We start from the raw sequence: 21,998 nt of genomic DNA on the forward strand, positions 1-21,998 counted from the left end.
GTCACGTGTCATGCACAGCTATCTCTCACTGTCTCTGTGACATGCACAGCTATCTCTCACTGTCACCGTGACATGCACAGCTATCTCTCACTATTACCTTGACATGCACAGCTATCTCTCACTCTGCGTGCACGTACTATATATTTATGTGCGTGTATATGTATGTATGTGTGTCTGTATATTTATATATGGGTGTGGTGTGGGTATATATGTATATAACACCGTGCACCAGAGGTGATTATCAAATGGTCTATTAAAACACACACAACGTGCGTGTAAGCTTACCGTTCAGACTTAGAATGCGCTCCACGCTGCGCTCCAGTTTTCTTGGGTCCGAAGATAGATTACAGCAAGGACCTGGGGTGCCGGGTTCCCGGACCACAAACCCGCAACACTGGGTGAACCTGGAGCGTAAGCACGTCACAGCGTGTAATGCATTGACGTGATGATGTGAGATACGCTATAACACTGTGACGATACCTCAACGCGTTTCGCACGTACAACGTGCTTCATCATGGGGCAATGTCTCAGAGATGGGCAACGTCTCAGAAATGGACAACCTCTCAGGGATGGGCAACGTCTCAGGGATGGGCAACGTCTCAGAGATGGGCAACGTCTCAGGGATGGGCAACGTCTCAGGGATGGGCAACGTCTCAAGGATGGGCAACGTATCAGAAATGGGCTACGTCTCAGGGATGGGCAACGTCTCAGGGATGGGCAGCGTCTCAGGGATGGGCAGCGTCTCAGGGATTGGCATCGTCTCAGGGATGGGCAACGTATCAGAGATGGGCTCCCTACTTATACCCATAGACGGTAATTAATCAATTGGAGCGTGTGACAGGGACTTATCCCTGTTAAGAAACGTGCCTCTAATCCAGCAGTGTGCTGGTTAATTGCACACCTGCAATCAACCACCCCACCTGCCTAATCAGAACTCTGTCAGAGAAAGACTGTTCTGAGACACATGAAGGGAGGTTTTCCTGAGCTCACAAATTGGAGCTGACCCAGGAAGGACAGTTCCCTAGTCCACAATTTGGCTGACCTGGGGAACAAACAGATGTCTTGAGCTACAAAGAGACTGCAGGCTGACAGCAAGACAAAGGGGACAAGATATCTAAACCTGGATCCTGATATTGCTATAGCACACAAGGGTGCAGACCCAGGAGAGCAGAGAGACCTTCCCCTACAGCTACAAGATACAGATAAGACTTTCTTATGCGACTGTTATACAGTATATCTGTATATATCAATATATATATATTTAGGCTGGTAATTACCTTAGCTAACCACCCAGTTAGAGAGGGCTGGACTACGTGTATAGATAGTCTCCAAAGTAAAGTAGGTTTTTCTTTGGCTTATTTTGAATGTTCTGCTGTGTTAAAGGGACAGGCACAATAAAGCCTAATTTTAGTTTCACTTTAAATGCCTCTGCACACGTCTCTTACAGAGCGCATAAATACATCACATCACATGATTGACATAATCATAATATAAATTGACAATGTGTAAATGAATTCATCCAAAGGAGAGCACAAATCTCTTGAATGAATACCTCATGAAATAAAGGAATTATAAGCCTCATTGTCAGTCTACACATTGCCCGCCAGTGAAGAGCAAGTGAGTGTTTATCGCTGACAGAAAGAAGAGATGTGTAAGTATTAATATTTCACACTGGGGTATTTATGAACCCACAGTTTACCTTTATTATAAGGGAACTCTGATACTGGCTTTGGCCAGCTTTTAATTGCACTAACTCACAAATATGCATATGCTTCATTTCTTTAACCCCTTCAGGGCACTTTCACATATTTCACAACGTGTAGTCCACAGGACAATAAGAAATTGCATATAGAATTATAGTGTGAGTGTACAAGCTTACCCCACTTATATATTACTGACGTACTCAATTCATTTTAATATTAATTTTAATATGAATAATCCTGAAATACTGTTAAAAAGTTAATTAAATGCCTTTTGGGGCATCCCGTCTTGCCAGCGATCACACACTGTGGGACAGACTCAAGTTTAAATACAAGCTAAGCAACCCAAACTCTTTGATGCCCCCTTTTTTTTGGAAACAGGGATTTTCCCCCATTTTTTACCCAAACTATCTTTTGCAAATTGGAGGCAAGCAAATATCTGTAGACTCGTCGATTTTTAGCCATGATTTTAAAGTGACGCCTTTTGATAATTTAGTAAAGGACAGGGGAGTCCCACCGGGAGACATCTTTCGCTATCTCCAATTGAAGGCCTTCTATACTAAAGTCAAGCCCACTAGTCCTGTCTCTCTGTTTGGAGACTCTGTTTGGGAGCAGACTCCCACGAAAGGTTGATATCGAAACTATACGGCCCGGAAAAATGGGAAACTGATTTGGGTGAGGAACTGGAAGATGAGGATTGGGATATCTTCGAAGCGGTAGCCAAAAGCTCAATCTGTTCAACTATCTGGGAAAATGCGTACAAAGTAATGACCCGTTGGTACAACACCCCTGAAAACATAGCTAAATATGTCCCAGGCGACTCCCCTATGTGTCCTAAAAGCTGCGGTTGGGTGGCCTCTCTTCTGCGCATGTGGTGGTCATGCCCCCCGAGTGCAGGCTCTATGGAGGCAGGTGAGATCTTGGATCCGCCAGATTATGGGTTCGGACATCCCCCTAGATCCGTGGCTGTTTCTACTAAACAAACCACTTCAAGGTCACACTAGGGCGGAAAACAAGCCAATAACTCATATTATCACCGCGGCGCGGTGCCGGCACGGTGCGCCCTAGCAGGTCTTTGGAAACAAGATAAACTACCATCAATCCCGCTAACTAGAAACAAGGTGTGGTTTGTATGTACGAAGGAAAAAGTCACTGGCCTCCTAAATGATACATACAACAATTACCAGAAAGTATGGCTACCCTGGATTATGTTTATAGGCACCCGAAATATAGCCTTAAGATCCCTCAGCTTGTAATTTCGCAAAACCACCCCTACACCACGACCCGAGGTTATGTCTGGCTGCCTACCCCGGCCCACCACTATGTCCTACCTTACGAAATGTACTTTTCTCCTCACCACCCCTGTTTCCTCAGAGACAGACCCCATAACGGATACAGAGGCTGCCCCAGAATCCCCCTTGGAAAAGCAAAGTATGTTCTGTTGATGATTATTATGTTTTTGAAGCCTCACCAATTAGCTGTTCCATCCCCCCCTGCCCCCCCCCCTCCCCTTTTCATTTTTTTTTATCCAACCCCCCACCCCCTCTGATAACTCATTTAACCATGTTGTATTTCTGTATATTTTTGCCTTACCCAATAAAAAATGTAAGTTTGAAAAAAAAAAGCTTATTAAAAATAGATCTTAAAAATCGAATTCATCTCAAAATAAAAAGGTGTAATATCAACCACAGCCTTAAAACCCAAAGGATGTTTCGTTTTGAGTTTAAATATCCAGTATTGTTACTTTCGTAACAGATGTAAATCCTTATTACCAGATCTAATATCATCCTCGTGGGATCCTATAGCTGAGAAGTGTGATGCCCATGGGTCACCCTGAGGCACCCGTACAAAGTGATCACAAAAATATGTAAGAGGTTTTCCCTCGTCAATAATATTCTTAGTCATGTTTTTTCTTAGGTGCTCAAAGATTCTAATTTGAAGACCCCTTATCGTTCTTCCTACGTATTTATATCCCACAATCACATTGCAAAACGTATATAACAAATGTAGTACTGCAGTTGATAAAGGAAAATACATAAAAAATGTCACTAGTAATATGGGATTTAACCGGTTTAGCCGGTCTCATAGATTTATATCCCGAACATTTAAAATATCCCAACGACGGGATATAATATTCCTGATCTTACGGTGGGCATCATTAAATTGGGTAATGACCAGGGGTACATCCCTATCCAATCACAGGACTCGACTAGATTGGGCATAATCTCCTAAATCCTCAGACTTCATTGGAATAATAGGTATTTGAGAGATTGACTGGGGGACATCTGCATGGCCCTGCGTGCTCACCCTATGATATTTCAAAAGGGGTCCCCTCTCCTGTTTTAAAGCCCATTGGTAAAATCTCAACAACTCCCTTATCAAGATTCAAATCTGACAGATTAAATATTCCATTAGATTTCAAAATATTTATATCCAAGTATAGCTTTTGGACAGTGGACTTCCCCCTTCCTCGTACTCCTCTTCTCGATACTCCCTTTTTCTTCTTATTGGGCTCTCTTGGTAATACAACGGGAGATGTTCTACCCTCCATGTAGGTTTCTTGTGTCTACAGTAACTGCCCCTGAAAAGGGGTATCTCTTTTTCTAGCTCCATTCTCAAAGGGAGGTTCCAATTTCCCTGACACCAAGGGCTGAAATCTATTATGTAAGGTTAATACCCCCCTCTTGTAGGTTGGATTAGATTTTTCACCTCCCACATCATTAGCATAAGTATTTTTAGCATTAAATGATCTACTGTATTAGGGATATTGTTTAAAACTCGAATTGGTTTTGGCTTAAAACCATAGTTATTCTTAGGGGGATATGGGTATTTGTCTGTGTGTGTATTGTATGTCTTTATTAACATATCGCCATTAATGTACATAGCGCTTCACAGTAGTAATACACGTGGTAATCATATAAATAATATAAATAACAGGTCATGAGAATAAGTGCTTCAGACATAAAACCACTATTGTATGCGTGTGTACTGTATGTATATGTATGTGTGTGTGTTTATCTGTATATACACATTCAAATATATACTAGTTTTTCCTGTTTGTCAGAAAGAAAAAGCAGCCTGGTAGCCAGTCTCAGTCTCCCTCCCCTTTCATAGAAGGCCGGAGCATTCTTAGAATATCTGAGCTAACCTGGGACTACATTGTATCATTTAAGAGGCAGGTGTGATAAGAAGTCACACCCGTGCTTGGTTTGCAGTTCCCAAATAACCCCCCTCCCCCCAAATAACATAACATAACCGACGTCTTATGATGATACCAAGACATGACCTGGGAGACAGCGAAGGATCTCCCCTCCCCCATCCCAAGTACCCAGAACCCCAAGTACCCAGAACCCCACATAAATAACACCAAGACCAGGTCTGGAGGTATTAAGCCGCGGCTTTATTATTTAACCATTAAATAATTGGGAAGCGCTACCCCTGCCAGAGTCGCACAAAGGGTTAAAGGTCCTTGAACTGATGACCTGTGACACCCAAGCCGGGCCCACGTGTCCTGGCCGTTAACGAGCGTGGGCTCCCGAGAACTCACGAACCCACTGGGCTTCACCAAGTACAGAACCCCTTCTGGCAAGAATAAGCACACATACCCGCCCCCCTCCCCCCACATGCTGCCGTGACACAGGCAACAACCACCACAACACTTCGACCCCTCCAAAACTGAGACGTATCTCCCCTCCTTCCAAGGAGCCTCAGCCCTTATTCTCATACATCTTAATTATTTGCTTGTTTTCCATAATAAACGGTAACGACCGCATCAACAATATATACGCAAAACCGGGGCGGGTGGGTGGTAATTGCTGGCTGGACGCAGACTGACCATGCGCCCTGCCAGCTGAACTAAATACAATCCCCTGCCCCCCTGACCGCACCCCCCCCCCCCGTCATCCGAGGCAGGGAGGGGAGAGCACGGAGCAATTAGGAGGTAGGAGGGGGGCTGACCCCTTGGTAATGGAGCCCTTCGTTATGGCAATAGTGGGGGAAGGAAAGTAAAAAGTGACACGTTCAGCCTCCTCCCCCATATTCAATATATTAATATGTAATATTAGTGTGTCCAAATACATATACAGAGTGCTGTGCATTAGAGGCGAAAGGCTGCCTTTCAATTAGGCTGACACTAAAATGCTGAATTTCATGTTGTCTCTTAGCGCTCGCTGGAACCATTAGGAAAGTAGTTAGAACTTCAGTTTGGGGGGGTTGAGCTATTAATATTATTACCATCATTTATTTATGTACAAGGCGCCAGCGTGTTCGGAGGCGCAGGGGTAACCAGGATAAAATACCAACGCAGACTAAAAATGATAAATACCGTACGTGGCCTGCGTCTCTGAAGTGCAGGTTTCATATGAAATGTGTCCCAACATGGGCGCTGTTTCTTAAGGGGATGTCAGCTCTAAATCTGCAGCGATCGGGGCCGAGTTCAAAAAATAATAATGTAATGGGATTTTACTTCGGGCGGGCGCCAGGGGTGGGCGAAGCAGTCCAAATCCATTCTGCGGATTGCTTAGACCAGGGGGCGGCCAACTCCAGTTCTTAAGGGCCACCACCATGCCCGGTATTCGGGATATCCCTGCTTCAGCACAGGTAGTTCAATCAGTGGCTCCGTCAAAGATTGAGCCACCTGTGCTGAAGCAGGGATATCCCGAATACCGGACCTGGTGGTGGCCCTTGAGGACTGGAGTTGGTCACCCCTGCAGTATGATATACATCTGCTATTACAATACACAGTAGTATGCGGAGATCGGAAGCGACAGCTGATCCTGTTCTTGGTAAACCGAAGACAGATGATCTGTAGGAAACATATTTTGACGATAGAAATCAAACCAGGACTGTCTACACCTGACCTGTCAATCTATAGGCAACAAACGATCAGTATGGAAAGGTGTGTTGTCCACCTGCCATGCCTTCCTCCGTCTTGTATTCACTCCTCGCTGTCCCCTCCTCTGATCTCCCCTCCCACTTCTGTCTGTTTACCTGCCTCCTGTTACCTCTTCCAGGTGAATACAGGAAATGCACCTGCTGCAGTAGCTTGGGAGTCTGGTCCGTGTGTGAGGTCTGCTCTGGGATGGACACATTTATAGAAGCACTTCTCTGATCCTTAAACTCCTGCCAGGGTATTAATACCCTCCCCAGGAGATGGGCAGACACCTAACACTCACCTGGGTTATCCTGCTGCTGCTGCTTGAATGGGGTAAGTCGACAGCTGATAGGATTCTGCACGTAATTCAAAACTAGCCCCAGTCTCAAGCCCTTTCCAGAATTGGTTTTGTAAGTAGATTGAGTGGAGTGGCTCAGTGAGTAAAGACACTGACTAGCACTGAGAGTGTGAAGCAGGGGAGCCTGGTTCAATTCCCGGTGTCGGCTCCTTGTGAGCTTGGGCAAGTCACTTTATCTCCCTGTGCCTCAGGCACCAAAACCATAGATTGTAAGCTCCACGGGGCAGGGACCTGTGCCTGCAAAAATGTCTCTGTAAAGCGCTGCGTATTATTAGCAACGCTATACAAGAACATGCTATTATTATTATTAAGCACTAGTCCTACAGATCATTTTGTATGGGACTGAAATGTATTTTTTTATGGCTGAATGGTTAACTATTTAATCTCCAGCAGTGGCAGGTGTTAATAAGCACCGTTTCCTGGGCTCTGAAGGGGCTGATAACATATGCGTTTGACACATTCGTATAAAACGGTTATTAATACTTCTGTCCTGCACTGCTTGGAGGGATCTGCAATGTGTTAATGCAGGCCTGAAGCCCCCCAACATGTCAGGTGCCAAAGACATCCCTGCTTCAGCACGGGTGGCTCAATCGGCTACCTGTGCTGAAGCAGGGACTGATTGAGCCACTTGTGCTGAAGCAGGTATTGATTGAGCCACGTGCTAACGCTGGGATATCCTGAAAACCTGACCTGTTTGTGGGGGGTACTTGAGGACTGTGGTTGAGAACGCCAGCGTTAAATAATTATCCGGTGCCGAAGGGGTTAAACTGCACCCTGTGGCCTCAGGCAGCTACGGATCCCTTTTTCCCCTCACAGCGGGAATCATTAACACCATGACTTTATCACTAAGGACGCCGCCGCGTTCCGCTGTAATTCCGGTGCCACATCGGTCCTGGATTTCTCGTCCCGCTGGGGACTGAATCACATTGAATGTGTGCGCTGCCTTTCCGACCAGCTAATTGGTGACAGGAAAAGTGTCCAAACTGGTAACATATTACCTGTAAATTACCCTTAATGGCTGCTTTTGTGGGGTGGATCTCCGCAGCTGCAGATAACGCCCCCTCCTCTTGGTCATTTGCATGAACAGTTGTTAAGAAGAAGTTCCTTGTGTACAAGGAAGAACAGAAATGTTTGGGGGGATTCAGTGAAGGGCAATAAATAAATCCCATTGGCATTCAGTGTTTAACACCCATTATATCAACCATCCTATTCACTGAAGCCATATTGCAGCGTTAAAGGAGAGATAACAGGCTTTTTCCAGTGCTGATGTCAGTGCTATTTTTAAAGGCGCTCTATGCAAATTAGCATGGAAATGTATGTGCATGAGTAATTGACAGCTAACGACGTATTCACTAAACGTCGATACCGTGCCAATTATCAGCTGCCTCAGGCTGGCGTTGGGCTGATCTGGCCTATGTATAGAATTGCCACTATAGACATAGACAAGATAACACTAGCCAACTTAGAAGAGGTGAATTGATAATACAGCTCAACCCCCTTATAACGCTGAGCATGGGGTCCAAAGAATCACGTCGCGCTATAAGCAGATCGCGTTAGAAATAATGTACAATTGAACAATAAAGTATTTAGGATACTAATAATCGTGTTGTAAAGTATTCATAAATACGAAAATTGGGAGCCACGATTGTATCGCGTTATAAGTGGATTCGCGTTGTAACGGATCGCGTTATAACGGGGTTGAGCTGTAGTATCAATATTATGTATTGCTAATACATATTAACATATCTAGCACCCGTTATTGACCCTTTAATGCAATACGCTGTGTTATCTCTGGCACGTTATTTAACAGTAGTGCTAGAGAAAAGAAAAGTTTAATAACACGTTATTTAATGTGTGATCCTGTGCGTCTAAGTCGTGTTAATGATGGTAATAATGCCTGCTAGAAGATCCGGCAGCTAATCATGTTCAACCCAATCCCAAATTATTTACCACAATGTGAACTCGGCAGTAAGGACGGTCACTGAAAGCATCCCTCGGTGTTTAACACTTCTGGGAAACATTTTTGAAATGTCATTGGGAAAATGTCAGCAGAATTTTTAAGCAATTTTGGGGTTTGTGCCACTTTTTAATGTTTTGTACATGACCCACAATGCTTCACAATTTATCGGCCTTCGGCTTTAAATATTGGCTTAACTTTTGGGGCCCCCAATCTAACCCCCTCAACGGGAAAGTGGGGGATTGTTATTCTTCATGCTGGAAAATCAAGTGGTTGATTTGAGCACTTTAATTAGTGGGCCACACTTTATAAACACTGGTCTAATTGTATCCATGTTTAAAATGCTTATTGTAATACCTGTCACACCTCTACCACGGCCTATCGAAGAGGGGCCTCGCCATACTGTGTTACTATCTCCTACAGTGAGATTACCCGTGTGTGTAGGTGATACTCAGCGGTTACCTTGTATCTCCGGGTGCTGGGTCCTTGTGCTGCGCTAGGGTGAGCAGTAATAGACCAGGGTGCCAGGAACTTTAACTTTATTAACAGTCCGAATCTCAGGCCAGTAACAGGACAGGTTCTTGGGTTGCATGTAGACACTTTACACTCGGGTTTCCTATGCCATGAGGTTTGTAGGAAGAGGAGCTCTTTTTAAAGTCTTTCCTCTACTGCCTAAGACAGAGCTGCCTTCTTCCTGCATTTTCTAGCGGCTCTCCCATGTCTCCTCAATGTCTCCCCTGTGTGAGTAACCCACTCCCTGCAGTGGCAGGATAACGTCTTAGTGCAGAAGGGCCCCTGTACTGGGAGACTTAGCAAACAAGAAACACGTGTGCAGCCCTGGATATCCCCTCCGTGTGCAGCCCTGGATATCCCCTCCGTGTGCAGCCCTGGGTATCCCCTCCGTGTGCAGCCCTGGGTATCCCCTCCGTGTGCAGCCCTGGATATCCCCTCCGTGTGCAGCCCTGGATATCCCCTCCGTGTGCAGCCCTGGATATCCCCTCCGTGTGCGGCCCTGGCTATCCCCTTCGTGTGCGGCCCTGGATATCCCCTCCGTGTGCAGCCCTGGATATCCCCTCCGTGTGCAGCCCTGGATATCCCCTCCGTGAGCAGCCCTGGATATCCCCTCCGTGAGCAGCCCTGGATATCCCCTCCGCGTGCAGCCCTGGATATCCCCTCCGTGTGCAGCCCTGGATATCCCCTCCACGTGCAGCCCTGGATATCCCCTCCGCGTGCGGCCCTGGATATCCCCTCCGTGTGCAGCCCTGGATATCCCCTCCGTGTGCAGCCCTGGATATCCCCTCCGTGTGCGGCCCTGGATATCCCCTCCGTGTGCAGCCCTGGATATCCCCTCCGTGTGCAGCCCTGGATATCCCCTCCGTGTGCAACCCTGGATATCCCCTCCGTGTGCGGCCCTGGATATCCCCTCCGTGTGCAGCCCTGGATATCCCCTCCGTGTGCAGCCCTGGATATCCCCTCCGTGTGCAGCCCTGGATATCCCCTCCGTGTGCGGCCCTGGATATCCCCTCCGTGTGCGGCCCTGGATATCCCCTCCGTGTGGAGCTCTGGATATCTCCTCCGTGTGCGGCCCTGGATATCCCCTCCGCGTGCAGCCCTGGATATCCCCTCCTCGTGCGGCCCTGGATATCCCCTCCGCGTGCGGCCCTGGATATCCCCTCCGTGTGCAGCCCTGGATATCCCCTCCGTGTGCAGCCCTGGATATCCCCTCCGCGTGCAGCCCTGGATATCCCCTCCGTGTGCGGCCCTGGATATCCCCTCCGTGTGCAGCCCTGGATATCCCCTCCGTGTGCAGCCCTGGATATCCCCTCCGTGTGCAGCGCTGGATATCCCCTCCGTGTGCAGCCCTGGATATCCCCTCCGTGTACGGCCCTGGATATCCCCTCCGTGTGCAGCCCTGGATATCCCCTCCGTGTGCGGCCCTGGATATCCCCTCTGTGTGCAGCCCTGGATATCCCCTCCGTGTGCGGCCCTGGATATTCCCTCCATGTGCAGCCCTGGATATCCCCTCCGCGTGCAGCCCTGGATATCCCCTCCGTGTGCGGCCCTGGATATCCCCTCCGTGTGCAGCCCTGGATATCCCCTCCGCGTACAGCCCTGGATATCCCCTCCGCGTGCAGCCCTGGATATCCCCTCCGCGTGCGGCCCTGGATATCCCCTCCGCGTGCAGCCCTGGATATCCCCTCCGTGTGCAGCCCTGGATATCCCCTTCGCGTGCAGCCCTGGATATCCCCTCCGCGTGCGGCCCTGGATATCCCCTCCGCGTTCGGCCCTGGATATCCCCTCCGCGTGCGGCCCTGGATATCCCCTCCGTGTGCGGCCCTGGATATCCCCTCCGTGTGCAGCCCTGGATATCCCCTCCGTTTGCGGCCCAGGATATCCCCTCCGTGTGCGGCCCTGGATATCCCCTCCGTGTGCGGCCCTGGATATACCCTCCGCGTGCGGCCCTGGATATCCCCTCCGCGTGCAGCCCTGGATATCCCCTCCGTTTGCGGCCCAGGATATCCCCTCCGTGTGCGGCCCTGGATATCCCCTCCGCGTGCAGCCCTGGATATCCCCTCCGCGTGCGGCCCTGGATATCCCCTCCGCGTGCGGCCCTGGATATCCCCTCCGCGTGCGGCCCTGGATATCCCCTCCGTGTGCGGCCCTGGATATCCCCTCCGTGTGCAGCCCTGGATATCCCCTCCGTTTGCGGCCCAGGATATCCCCTCCATGTGCGGCCCTGGATATCCCCTCCGCGTGCGGCCCTGGATATACCCTCCGCGTGCGGCCCTGGATATCCCCTCCGCGTGCAGCCCTGGATATCCCCTCCGTTTGCGGCCCAGGATATCCCCTCCGCGTGCAGCCCTGGATATCCCCTCCGCGTGCAGCCCTGGATATCCCCTCCGTGTGCGGCCCTGGATATCCCCTCCGCGTGCAGCCCTGGATATCCCCTCCGCGTGCAGCCCTGGATATCCCCTCCGCGTGCAGCCCTGGATATCCCCTCCGCGTGCAGCCCTGGATATCCCCTCCGTGTGCAGCCCTGGATATCCCCTCCGTGTGCAGCCCTGGATATCCCCTCCGCGTGCAGCCCTGGATATCCCCTCCGTGTGCAGCCCTGGATATCCCCTCCGTGTGCAGCCCTGGATATCCCTTCCGTGTGCAGCCCTGGATATCCCCTCCGTGTGCAGCCCTGGATATCCCCTCCGCGTGCGGCCCTGGATATCCCCTCCGCGTGCAGCCCTGGATATCCCCTCCGTGTGGAGCTCTGGATATCCCCTCCGTGTGCAGCCCTGGATATCCCCTCCATGTGCAGCCCTGGATATCCCCTCCGTGTCGGCCACATTGTGATCCGAGGGAAATACCCAGGTCCCAGATATTTTAACCTTTCCCCCACCCCAGTTGCTGGGTAGGAAAAGAGAAGGCTTGCCTATCGAAGTCATCCCCTAAAGGGTGGTCTTTTGCAACTTCTGGAAACAAATAACTGGCCAATCAAGGACCTAGGTGACTTGCAACATAAAATTGGTTACTTCAAATTAGTTACATAGAATTGGTTACTTACTTTGGCCTGTAAGAGGAAGTTACCCTGTTACTCCCTGTAGGGACCAGGACTCACTAAAATAATCTAGCCTACTCCATGGATGCTACATTTATAAAAGTAGTACAGTAAAAAAAAATGTTGATTAGTTTTTAAGTACTTTTCCAACAATTAACCCAAGTTTTTACATTTACACAGGATAGATATTTTCTAGCGAGGTCTCCACCAGCAGATTGCCACCCTTAGTTGACGTCTCATGAATGGTTCCATTGGAACTGTCCGATTCATGGCCACTGATCTGGTGGTCACATGTGGCCCAATTCCTAGGCTCAGAGTGATGCAGACAGGCCTCTGCCCCTGTCTGAGTTCCACACGTAGGCTTGTGATGTCACACAGACAAGTTTCTGAGCAGGAAGGAGAGTAATAAGAGACTCTGGGAAAGGAATGAGAAGGTGCGGCAGTATGATCAGCTGTTTCCTCCTCCTGCTCTGTAACCTCTTATTGCTGCTGTGTAGGGAAGGGGGATTGCTGAGCTCTGTGTGTGCGCTTCTGTGATACACCCCAAGTATAATGGGTAACGATTCTTTCATTGCGTAAAAGGCTTATACAATAGCACCTTTTATGACTTTGCACAGACTCACCCAAATGCACCTTTTATTGCCAGTCTGTCACCAACGCGTTTCGTTTAATACTTTGCAAGCCCCTCTTGTGGTGATGGGGTTAAGCCCAAGCAGATGAGAATCGGAAGATGAGAAGTTAATGTGTACGGGGAGGACGTGCGTGGTTAGAGCTCCCAGTGGATTCTCGTGAACAAAATGTTTCATTAACAAAGGAGACTAATTCAATTCGGAAAATTATAGTTTATATCAAATAAGACTGGCACAGAGAGAGCTGAGTGGGAGGAGGCCAGTGAGCGGGGCACTGCTCTGTATGTGAATAAAAATACTTCTCTCTCCCTGTGCACGTCTCGGTAACTACCAGTACTCACCAAATAATAGATGTTAATGTCAAACTTAAACTCTCTTCATTCTCGTTGTTCCCTTTTCATATTTCTTATTTAAAGTAGATTTGCTTCACAATGTGCAGAACGTTGCAGAAAAGGATTGCACACAGGGGTAGGTCCTCGGAGGTATGTTAAATCTGGGCTACTAACTAGACACGGGCAAACAAATGTTGCGGATCTGGATCCGCCACGTATCGCCCTGGATCCTTTTGGTCCGCGAATCAGTCTCAAAAAAAGCCGATTTGTCTTTTCCAGATTTTAATTTTTACCACCAGCCATCCAATCCGCGGATTCGGCAATCCGCTGGGGGGATTTTAAACATCCAATCCGATCGGATGCTTTAAAATCCCGCAGCGGATTGCTGAATCCGCGGATTATAAAAATCCACCAGTGGATTGTTTCCCATGGCGGTTTTGGATTAATCCGCGTGCATTGAAACGAACAATCTGTCCACGGATTTTACACCGCAGAACGTATTTTTACCGTTTCGCCCTTTTCTACTACTAATGTGACGTTACTTAAATCGGTAACTAAGTAACGTCCGTTCGCTTCCCCTCAGTTGAACGGGTATCCAGAAAGCTAAATATCTGCAAAACCAATGGCCGTTAGTGATCTCATTAGCAGAGGATTAGCGCCATGTGATGTTAGCGCTGCCTCGCGTTAGCTTAAAATAATATGGCGTTAAGTCAGTCTTATCCAAAGGGGACGTTACTCCCACGCAGATCCTGAACAGGTGTGTAATTAAAGTAAAAAAATAGACGGGAGAGGAAAAGAACCCAGTAAATAACAATATGATGGGTATTATTTAGCTATCTGTGGTCCTACACTTTCCCAGAGCCTGTAACTGCCCTATATCAGGCCTGGATGTGAGTAACGCGCCTTTATCTCTGACCTAACTAACGTAACATTAAATCCCTGCGGTAACTATACCGGCGCTCTGAGGATCTGCGCTGTTACAGGGAACTCCTCTTCTGCATATCATCACTAACGTGTGTTATAGTAACGCACGGGCTCGTTACGGCTGATAACAGCACTTAACGCAGCGTTACTGAGCGTTGAAGTCCCTGTTGGCACTTAACGAGATGCTAATTCCAGTTAATATCGCGTTAAGTCAATAAAGAAGCTTTGAGGAGCTACCTCCATAGTGGCAAACAACCCAGCAATGTTGCAGGGGCCCTTCCTCAGGATGACATTTTCGCAACAAATCTACATTAAATTAGAAATATGCCAACACGTGACCGATGGGGTGAGTTTATTTTGAGTGCCGGACCAATTCCATTGATTATTCTTAAAGTCAAAGTTCCTTGTGCTGAGAGATCAGAGAAGCAACAAGTGGCCGATAGTCCTATACAGAAGGGTGGTTCCTTCTATCATCGCATATCCGCTAAGGTTAATGCAGGAACGTTACGTTAGTTAGGCCGTGCCTAAAACTTGGCTTCACTCGCACGCAGACCCAGAAAAGGGGCTTATACAGAGTTTGGATGGGTGTGTTCACAGTTTGGTATAATGTAACTAAGACCGTGCTGTTTCCCATTCCTTCCCTCTCTCTTTAGCTTTAGTTAAACACATATTTCAGGGTCCGGGTGGGAGTAAGGCGAAGACATAATTACCGTATGTTGCGGTATAATAACATGATGTTAGGCCTATGCTAATGAGATAAACAACAACTGTTGTTTTTGCATATAATTAACTTTGTGGATATGCAGGGAAAATAATGTCTGTTACTGATTTAGGTGATTTTATGAGAAACATAATGTGCTAAACGTTCCGCTTTTTCTTAACTAATATCGATTCCAGGGGAACCAGTTCACAGAACTTTCAAAGGCTAGAAAAGGTTTCCGAAATGATACATTTTCTCCTTCAATTAGCTGTTTTGTCTATGACTCACAGCTCCGGTACAGTTCACAAGTGATTCGCCAAGCATTTTAAGTCCAGGGAGGTTATCACAGAGATTATATTACCCAGTGACTTGTATATCTCCCCAAACTCGCCTATATACAACACAGAGATACCTGTGAACGCACCTGGGATACCTGTGAACACACCTGGGATACCTGTGAACACACCTGGGATACTTGTGGACACACCTGGGATACCTGTGGACACACCTGGGATACCTGTGGACACACCTGGGATACCTGTGGACACACCTGGGATACCTGTGGACACACCTGGGATACCTGTGGACACACCTGGGATACCTGTGACACATGATCATTTGGATATGCAAAGTATATTGAAATGATTGCAATTAGGGTATTGATCATGTACAATATCTCCGGACTCCCTATCTCTCTCTCTTCCTTTTCCCTTTCCTCTACTCTCCAACCAATGACTATTTCAGGGTCTGAGTGGGAGTTCGCACATTAAACAAAAATTGAAATTAGCGTTACAACAAAAGGAAACAGGTTTTTGGGGGTGCTTAAAGATAATTATATGACCCAAATTATTGAGGAACCAACCAGGAGAGGGGCAGTTCTGGATTTGGTCATATCAAACAATGTAGAAGTAATAACAAATATTCAAGTCCTGGAACATTTGGGTAACAGTGATCATAACATGGTCTCATTTGAAATAAATGATCAAAAAAACAGATTACTTGGGTTCAACAAAGACTTTAAACTTTAAAAAGGCAGATTTTAATAAACTGAGGTCTAATCTAGTAGTAATACACTGGGATTATGTTTTTGCAGGGAAAAATATAGAAGATAAATGGGCAGTGTTTAAAACATTGTTAGAAAAGCACACTTATCAGTGTATACCCTTGGGTAATAAGTATAAAAGAAATAAGTCAAAACCAATGTGGCTAAATAAACAGGTAGGGGAGGAAATGGACAAGAAGAGGAAGGCGTTTAGATTCTTTAAATCAGAAGGGACAGAGACATCGTATCGGAATTATAAGGAATGTAACAAAAATTGCAATAAGGCAATTAAATTAGCAAAAATGGATAATGAAAAAAGGATTGCAATAGAAAGTTAGGTCAACCCTAAAAAGTTCTTTAAGTACCTTAATAACAAAAAAATGAGAAAAGAAAATATAGGACCCTTTCAGTGTGAGATGGGTAGGCAGATTATTGGAGATAAGGAAAAAGCAGAGATATTAAACAAATTCTTTGCCTCTGTGTTTACCAGGGAAGAATCAAGTTCAATAGTAGCGCTACAGGAGGAAGCCACAACCTCCATATTAATGAACAATTGGTTAACTGAGGAAGAAGTTCATAAGCGACTTGAAAAAATTAAAGTAAATAAGGCACCTGGCCCCGATTCCATACATCCAAGAGTTCTCAAGGAGTTAAGCTCAGTAATAGCCAAACCATTATATTTAATATTCAAGGACTCCATTTCCACAGGCTCAGTACCACAAGATTGGCGTAAAGCAGATGTACCTATATTTAAAAAGGGAGCTAGATCACACCCGGGGAATTACAGACCTGTAAGCCCGACTTCAATAGTAGGGAAACTACTTGAAGGTTTAATACGGGATAATATTCAGGAATACCTAATGGAAAACAAAATTATTAGTAATAGTCAGCATGGATTTATGAAGGATAGATCTTGCCAAACTAACCTTATTTGTTTCTTTGAGGAGGTAAGTAGGAATTTAGACCAGGGTAATGCAGTTGATGTGGTCTACTTAGATTTTGCAAAGGCTTTTGATACGGTTTCACACAAGAGGTTGGTGTACAAAATAAAGAAAATTGGACTCAGTGATAATATATGCACCTGGATTGAAAACTGGTTAAAGGACGGACAACAGAGGGTTGTCATAAATGGAATTTTTTCAGGTTGGGCTAAAGTCGTGAGTGGAGTACCTCAAGGATCGGTACTGGGACCCCTGCTTTTTAACTTGTTTATTAATGACCTTGAGGTTGGGATCGACAGCAAAGTCTCCATCTTTGCTGATGATACTAAATTGTGTAAGGTAATAGAATCAGAGCAGGATGTAATTTCTCTTCAGAAGGAATTGAGAGACTGGAAACGTGGGCAGGTAAATGGCAAATGAGGTTTAATACAGATAAATGTAAAGTTATGCATTTGGGATGCAAGAATAAAAAGGCGACTTACAAATTAAATGGAGATATATTGGGGGAATCCTTGATGGAGAAGGATTTAGGAGTGCTTGTAGACAGCAGGCTTAGCTATAGTGCCCAATGTCATGCAGTAGCTGCAAAGGCAAACAAGATCTTATCTTGCATCAAACAGGCAATGGATGGAAGGGAAGTAAACATAATTATGCCCCTTTACAAAGCATTAGTAAGACCACACCTTGAATATGGAGTACAATTTTGGGCACCACACCTTAGAAAAGACATTATGGAACTAGAGAGAGTGCAGAGAAGAGCCACCAAATTAATAAAGGGGATAGACATTCTAACTTATGAGGAGAGGCTAGCTAAATTAGATTTATTTACATTAGAAAAGAGGCGTCTAAGAGGGGATATGATAACTATATACAAATATATTCAGGGACAATACAAGGAGCTTTCAAAAGAACTATTCATCCCACGGGCAGTACAAAGGACTCAGGCCATCCCTTAAGGTTGGAGGAAAGGAAATTTCACCAGCAACAAAGGAAAGGGTTCTTTACAGTAAGGGCAGTTAAAATGTGGAATTCATTACCCATGGAGACTGTGATGGCAGATATAATAGATTTGTTCAAAAAAAGGTTGGACATGTTTTTAGATGGGAAAGGTATACAGGGATATACCAAATAAGTATACACGGAAAGGATGTTGATCCAGGGATTAATCCGATTGCCAATTCTTGGAGTCAGGAAGGAATTAATTTTTCCCCTTTAATGGTGTTTTTTGTTTGCCTTCCTCTGGATCAATAAGTAAGTATAGATATAGGATAAAGTATCTGTTGTCTAAATTTAGCATAGGTTGAACTTGATGGACGTACGTCTTTTTTCAACCTCATTTACTATGTAACTATATGTAACTATGTATATGAAATTCACGTTGACTTCATGCTTGGCGATCGCTCGCAAACTCTGACGGAGCCGCAAATTAAAAAAAGGGACAATTTTGCCCGGTTTGTGAGCTTGGGCGAAAGCTTCGCACAACCCTCGGTACAGTGGGAGGCCCGACTTAACCGAGCTTTGTGAATCTGACTCCTAGAGTGACCAATCGGGTGCACAGTCCCCTTTCACTGTGGTACCCGCGGCTCTGCGGCTCCCAGCTCCTCTGCCCGTGTGAGGATAATGTGCCTGGAGTCCGTGTGTGCAATACTCTGACTCCCATTTCTGGTCACTGTGCATGAGAGATTCACTTTGCTGGTATATGCCCCCAAGCATACTTGGGGTACCTGTGTGCACTGGTCTGTAACTAACCTGTATGTATAACCTGTAATAGGTGGAGAGGGAGCAGCGCTGGAGATCACGGCTAACGATGCAGCAAACTTCCTGGTGGGCAAAGACATCATCCTAAATATCTTCTACACGAGCACATTGCAGAGTCCCACCGTCACCTGGACTAAGAACACCGTCAGGGTGGCCACCTGGGGGAATAGCAATTATACTGTTTCTCCGGCTTACAGAGGAAGACTGAAACTCTTTGATCAAGGCTCACTTAATATCACCAATGCTTCCCCCACGGACGCTGGAGCATACACTGTCACTGTGGGCTCGTTGGATGAAAAAGATGCTACAAAAAGCTTCCAGGTGAAAATATATGGTAAGTGTATGAGAGAAGGGTTGCCTTGTCACTGCCATACATACACTATATCTGTGCTGTGCAGAGGTGGGAATAGGTATTTTGATCTCGAGGCAAATTCCACTTACTGTGCGCCCAACCCCTCCCCCTCCCCCCCTCTCTCAAACCAATCAGTAGGCAATAGCTGGATCTCGACGTCCTATCAGGCTGAACCTCTCGTCTGCCCTAGATCTGCCTCTGACCCACTCTAGATCCGCCTCTCACCCACTCTAGATCCGCCTTTCACCCGCTCTAGATCCGCCTCTCACCCGCTCTAGATCCACCTCTGGTCCTATGTGCGAAAATAATAATAAGTTGTTTGGCTGCATCGGTCCCTTATTTTATATGAAAAACATAAATGGTGCGATATCTTTTGATGGACTAACAATGGTTTAAATCAGGGGTGCTCGACTGCAGTCCTCAAGCCCCCCAACCGGTCAGGTTTTCAGGACATACCAGCTTCAGCACAGGTGGCTCCATCAGAGGCTCGGCCTCTGATCCACCTGTGCTGAAGGAGGGATTAATTGAGCCAACTGTGCGTAAGCGGGACTGATTGAGCCACCTGTGCTCAAGTAGAGGGATCCTGAAAACCTGACCTGGCTTGAGGACTGGAGCTGAGAACCCCCGGCTTACATTATACAACCTTTCTCACCTCACAGGGCTCTTCTTCAGGTGGGGCAGTTTACAGCAAGTCAGAGATTATATACTGTACAATTGGTAGGAATAGAAGGTGCGGAAGGTGGAGAATGCACTGCCTATAAAAACTTTCAATGTGAGAGAGAACATGGCAAGGTCCAATATGTGTATTCAGTCAATGGGTCTTTTCAATATAGACCTGTCCCTTTTTGAGCTGAGGATCTTCCCTGAAAAGTACACACAACATATTCAATCAGGACCAATAAGCTTAGCAGATAGTGTGTGTGTGTGTATGTGTGTATGTGTATATATATATATATATATATATATATATACATATATACACACACACACACACAATAATAGAGACAGTTGGCACACTGTTAACTAGGAAAAAACTGATGCTCATCCCATATGCACATACAGAACGGATATTTACCAGACGTTGATCCGGGAAACAGAGACAGCACCCAGCAGGGTTGGTACAAAAAACTAAATTCACATAAATAGTACAAGGCACTGCATCCAACGTTTCGGTCAACGGAACGTGACCTTCCTCAGGGATGTGCAATGAATGAGTGCCAGTGACACACCATATATACCCATACTAATGAAATAACTAATGCAGCTCACCGGTGTGGGACCCGACAAAGCCCGCGAAAACGCAAGTGTGGAGTATCCGTGACACGCAAGCAGGCCGTGACACGCACCGCCACCTTGGAGGAAATCACATGGTTGTTGTTTAAACCAATGAGCGATAACGCATCAGCCGGTGACTGGGGCACGCGTCTCAATGCGTGCCCCAGTCGCCCGCTGATGCGTCATCGCGAGCGGCGATGCTCATTGGTCTAAACAACAACCAGTATTTTCTTAAAGTTTTGCGTATGTTGGGTGCCATTTGGTTATATTGAGTGACAAATGACAAATTGCCTGATGAGTTAATATTTTTATTTTTATATTGTAAGAGACTGGTTCTGTCCATCGCTGCAACTTCAGAGATAGTTCTATCCAACTCTAGTGGGGAGTACTTCCTCTCCACAAATTTTTGTTTTAAATCCTCGGCTTGAATTTTAAATGTATCTGGATGTGAGCTGTTTCTTTTCAGTCTAATGAACTGTCCCTTAGGGATGTTTTTGACCCATGTGGGGTTGTGGTGACTCTGTGCATGTAAATAATTATTTGATTGAACCGGTTTAAAATATGTGCTGGTGTGTATGTGATTATTAACTATAGTGATTTCTAAATCTAAAAATTCTATTTTATTAGTATTAGTGACAAACGTGAATTTTAAATTATTAGTGTTGTTATTCATATATAACTGAAACTGTGTTAACTGTGCTAAAGTGCCTGACCAGATAAAAATAATATCATCTATGTAGCGCCGCCACAGCACCAAGTTTGCACCATAGGGACAATTGGACCATATATGTTGTTTCTCCCAATATCCCATAAATATATTAGCATAACTAGGTATATTATATATGGCACTCATTCATTGCACATCCCTGAGGAAGGTCACGTTCCGTTGACCGAAACGTTGGATGCAGTACCTTGTACTATTTATGTGAATATAGTTTTTTGTACCAACCTTGCTGTGTGCTGTCTCTGTTTGCCGGATCAACGTCTGGTAAATATCCGATATATATTTGTGCGAACTTTCGAGATACAGTGATCTCTTCGGGCGATATTACAATGGATAAAGCAAGAAACAAAGTAATCCCTATTGTTACATAGGGATACAATTACATTATACATTTGTATGTGTAAGAGAGAGGTGTGTGTGCATTCATATAGCGCAGAATTTATAGACATGGGAAGAGAGTTCTCTTGTGTCAGGGTAGTGGCTCATGAAGCTGCAGTCACAGTTTTGGCCACCGGTGAGAGTCCCGAACAGTTTAATAAATTTGTATTCATGTAATTGTCTCTCTCTTTTGGTGTTCTAAGATTACCTGTGAGTATGGCCACCTTCAAATCGTTCATCTTATGACCAGAGTCGGAGAAATGTTTGCCAACAGGACTGTCTCTTGTTCTGCGTGTGATGCTGCGATTCTATACCTATATACCAATAGGGGCTACAAAGTTTCTTGCTTTATCCATTGTAACATCGCCGGAAGAAGAGATCACTGTATCTCAAAAGCTCGCACAAATAAAAGCCTTTTGTTAGCCACAGAACAGTATCGTCTCTTTGTTTTTGATTTTTAAGCTCGGCTAACACGGTACAGATACCTCTACATCAATATATACAC

At 46.0% G+C, this 21,998-nt stretch overlaps 1 protein-coding gene across 1 annotated transcript in view; it reads left to right on the forward strand.

The window, feature by feature from the left end:
* Positions 1-6,712: 6,712 nt before the first annotated feature.
* The window catches only part of VSIG10L (V-set and immunoglobulin domain containing 10 like), a 37,114-nt gene continuing 21,828 nt past the window's right edge, over positions 6,713-21,998 (forward strand). The window contains exons 1-2 of the mRNA XM_075606321.1: positions 6,713-6,906; positions 18,778-19,098. Of these exons, the coding sequence (XP_075462436.1) occupies positions 6,852-6,906; positions 18,778-19,098 (376 nt within the window). The 5' untranslated portion in view covers positions 6,713-6,851. The remainder of the gene's footprint in view (positions 6,907-18,777; positions 19,099-21,998) is intronic.

This window comes from Ascaphus truei, chromosome 6 (genome assembly GCF_040206685.1).
Source record: "Ascaphus truei isolate aAscTru1 chromosome 6, aAscTru1.hap1, whole genome shotgun sequence".
Taxonomy (NCBI): Eukaryota; Metazoa; Chordata; class Amphibia; order Anura; family Ascaphidae; genus Ascaphus; species Ascaphus truei.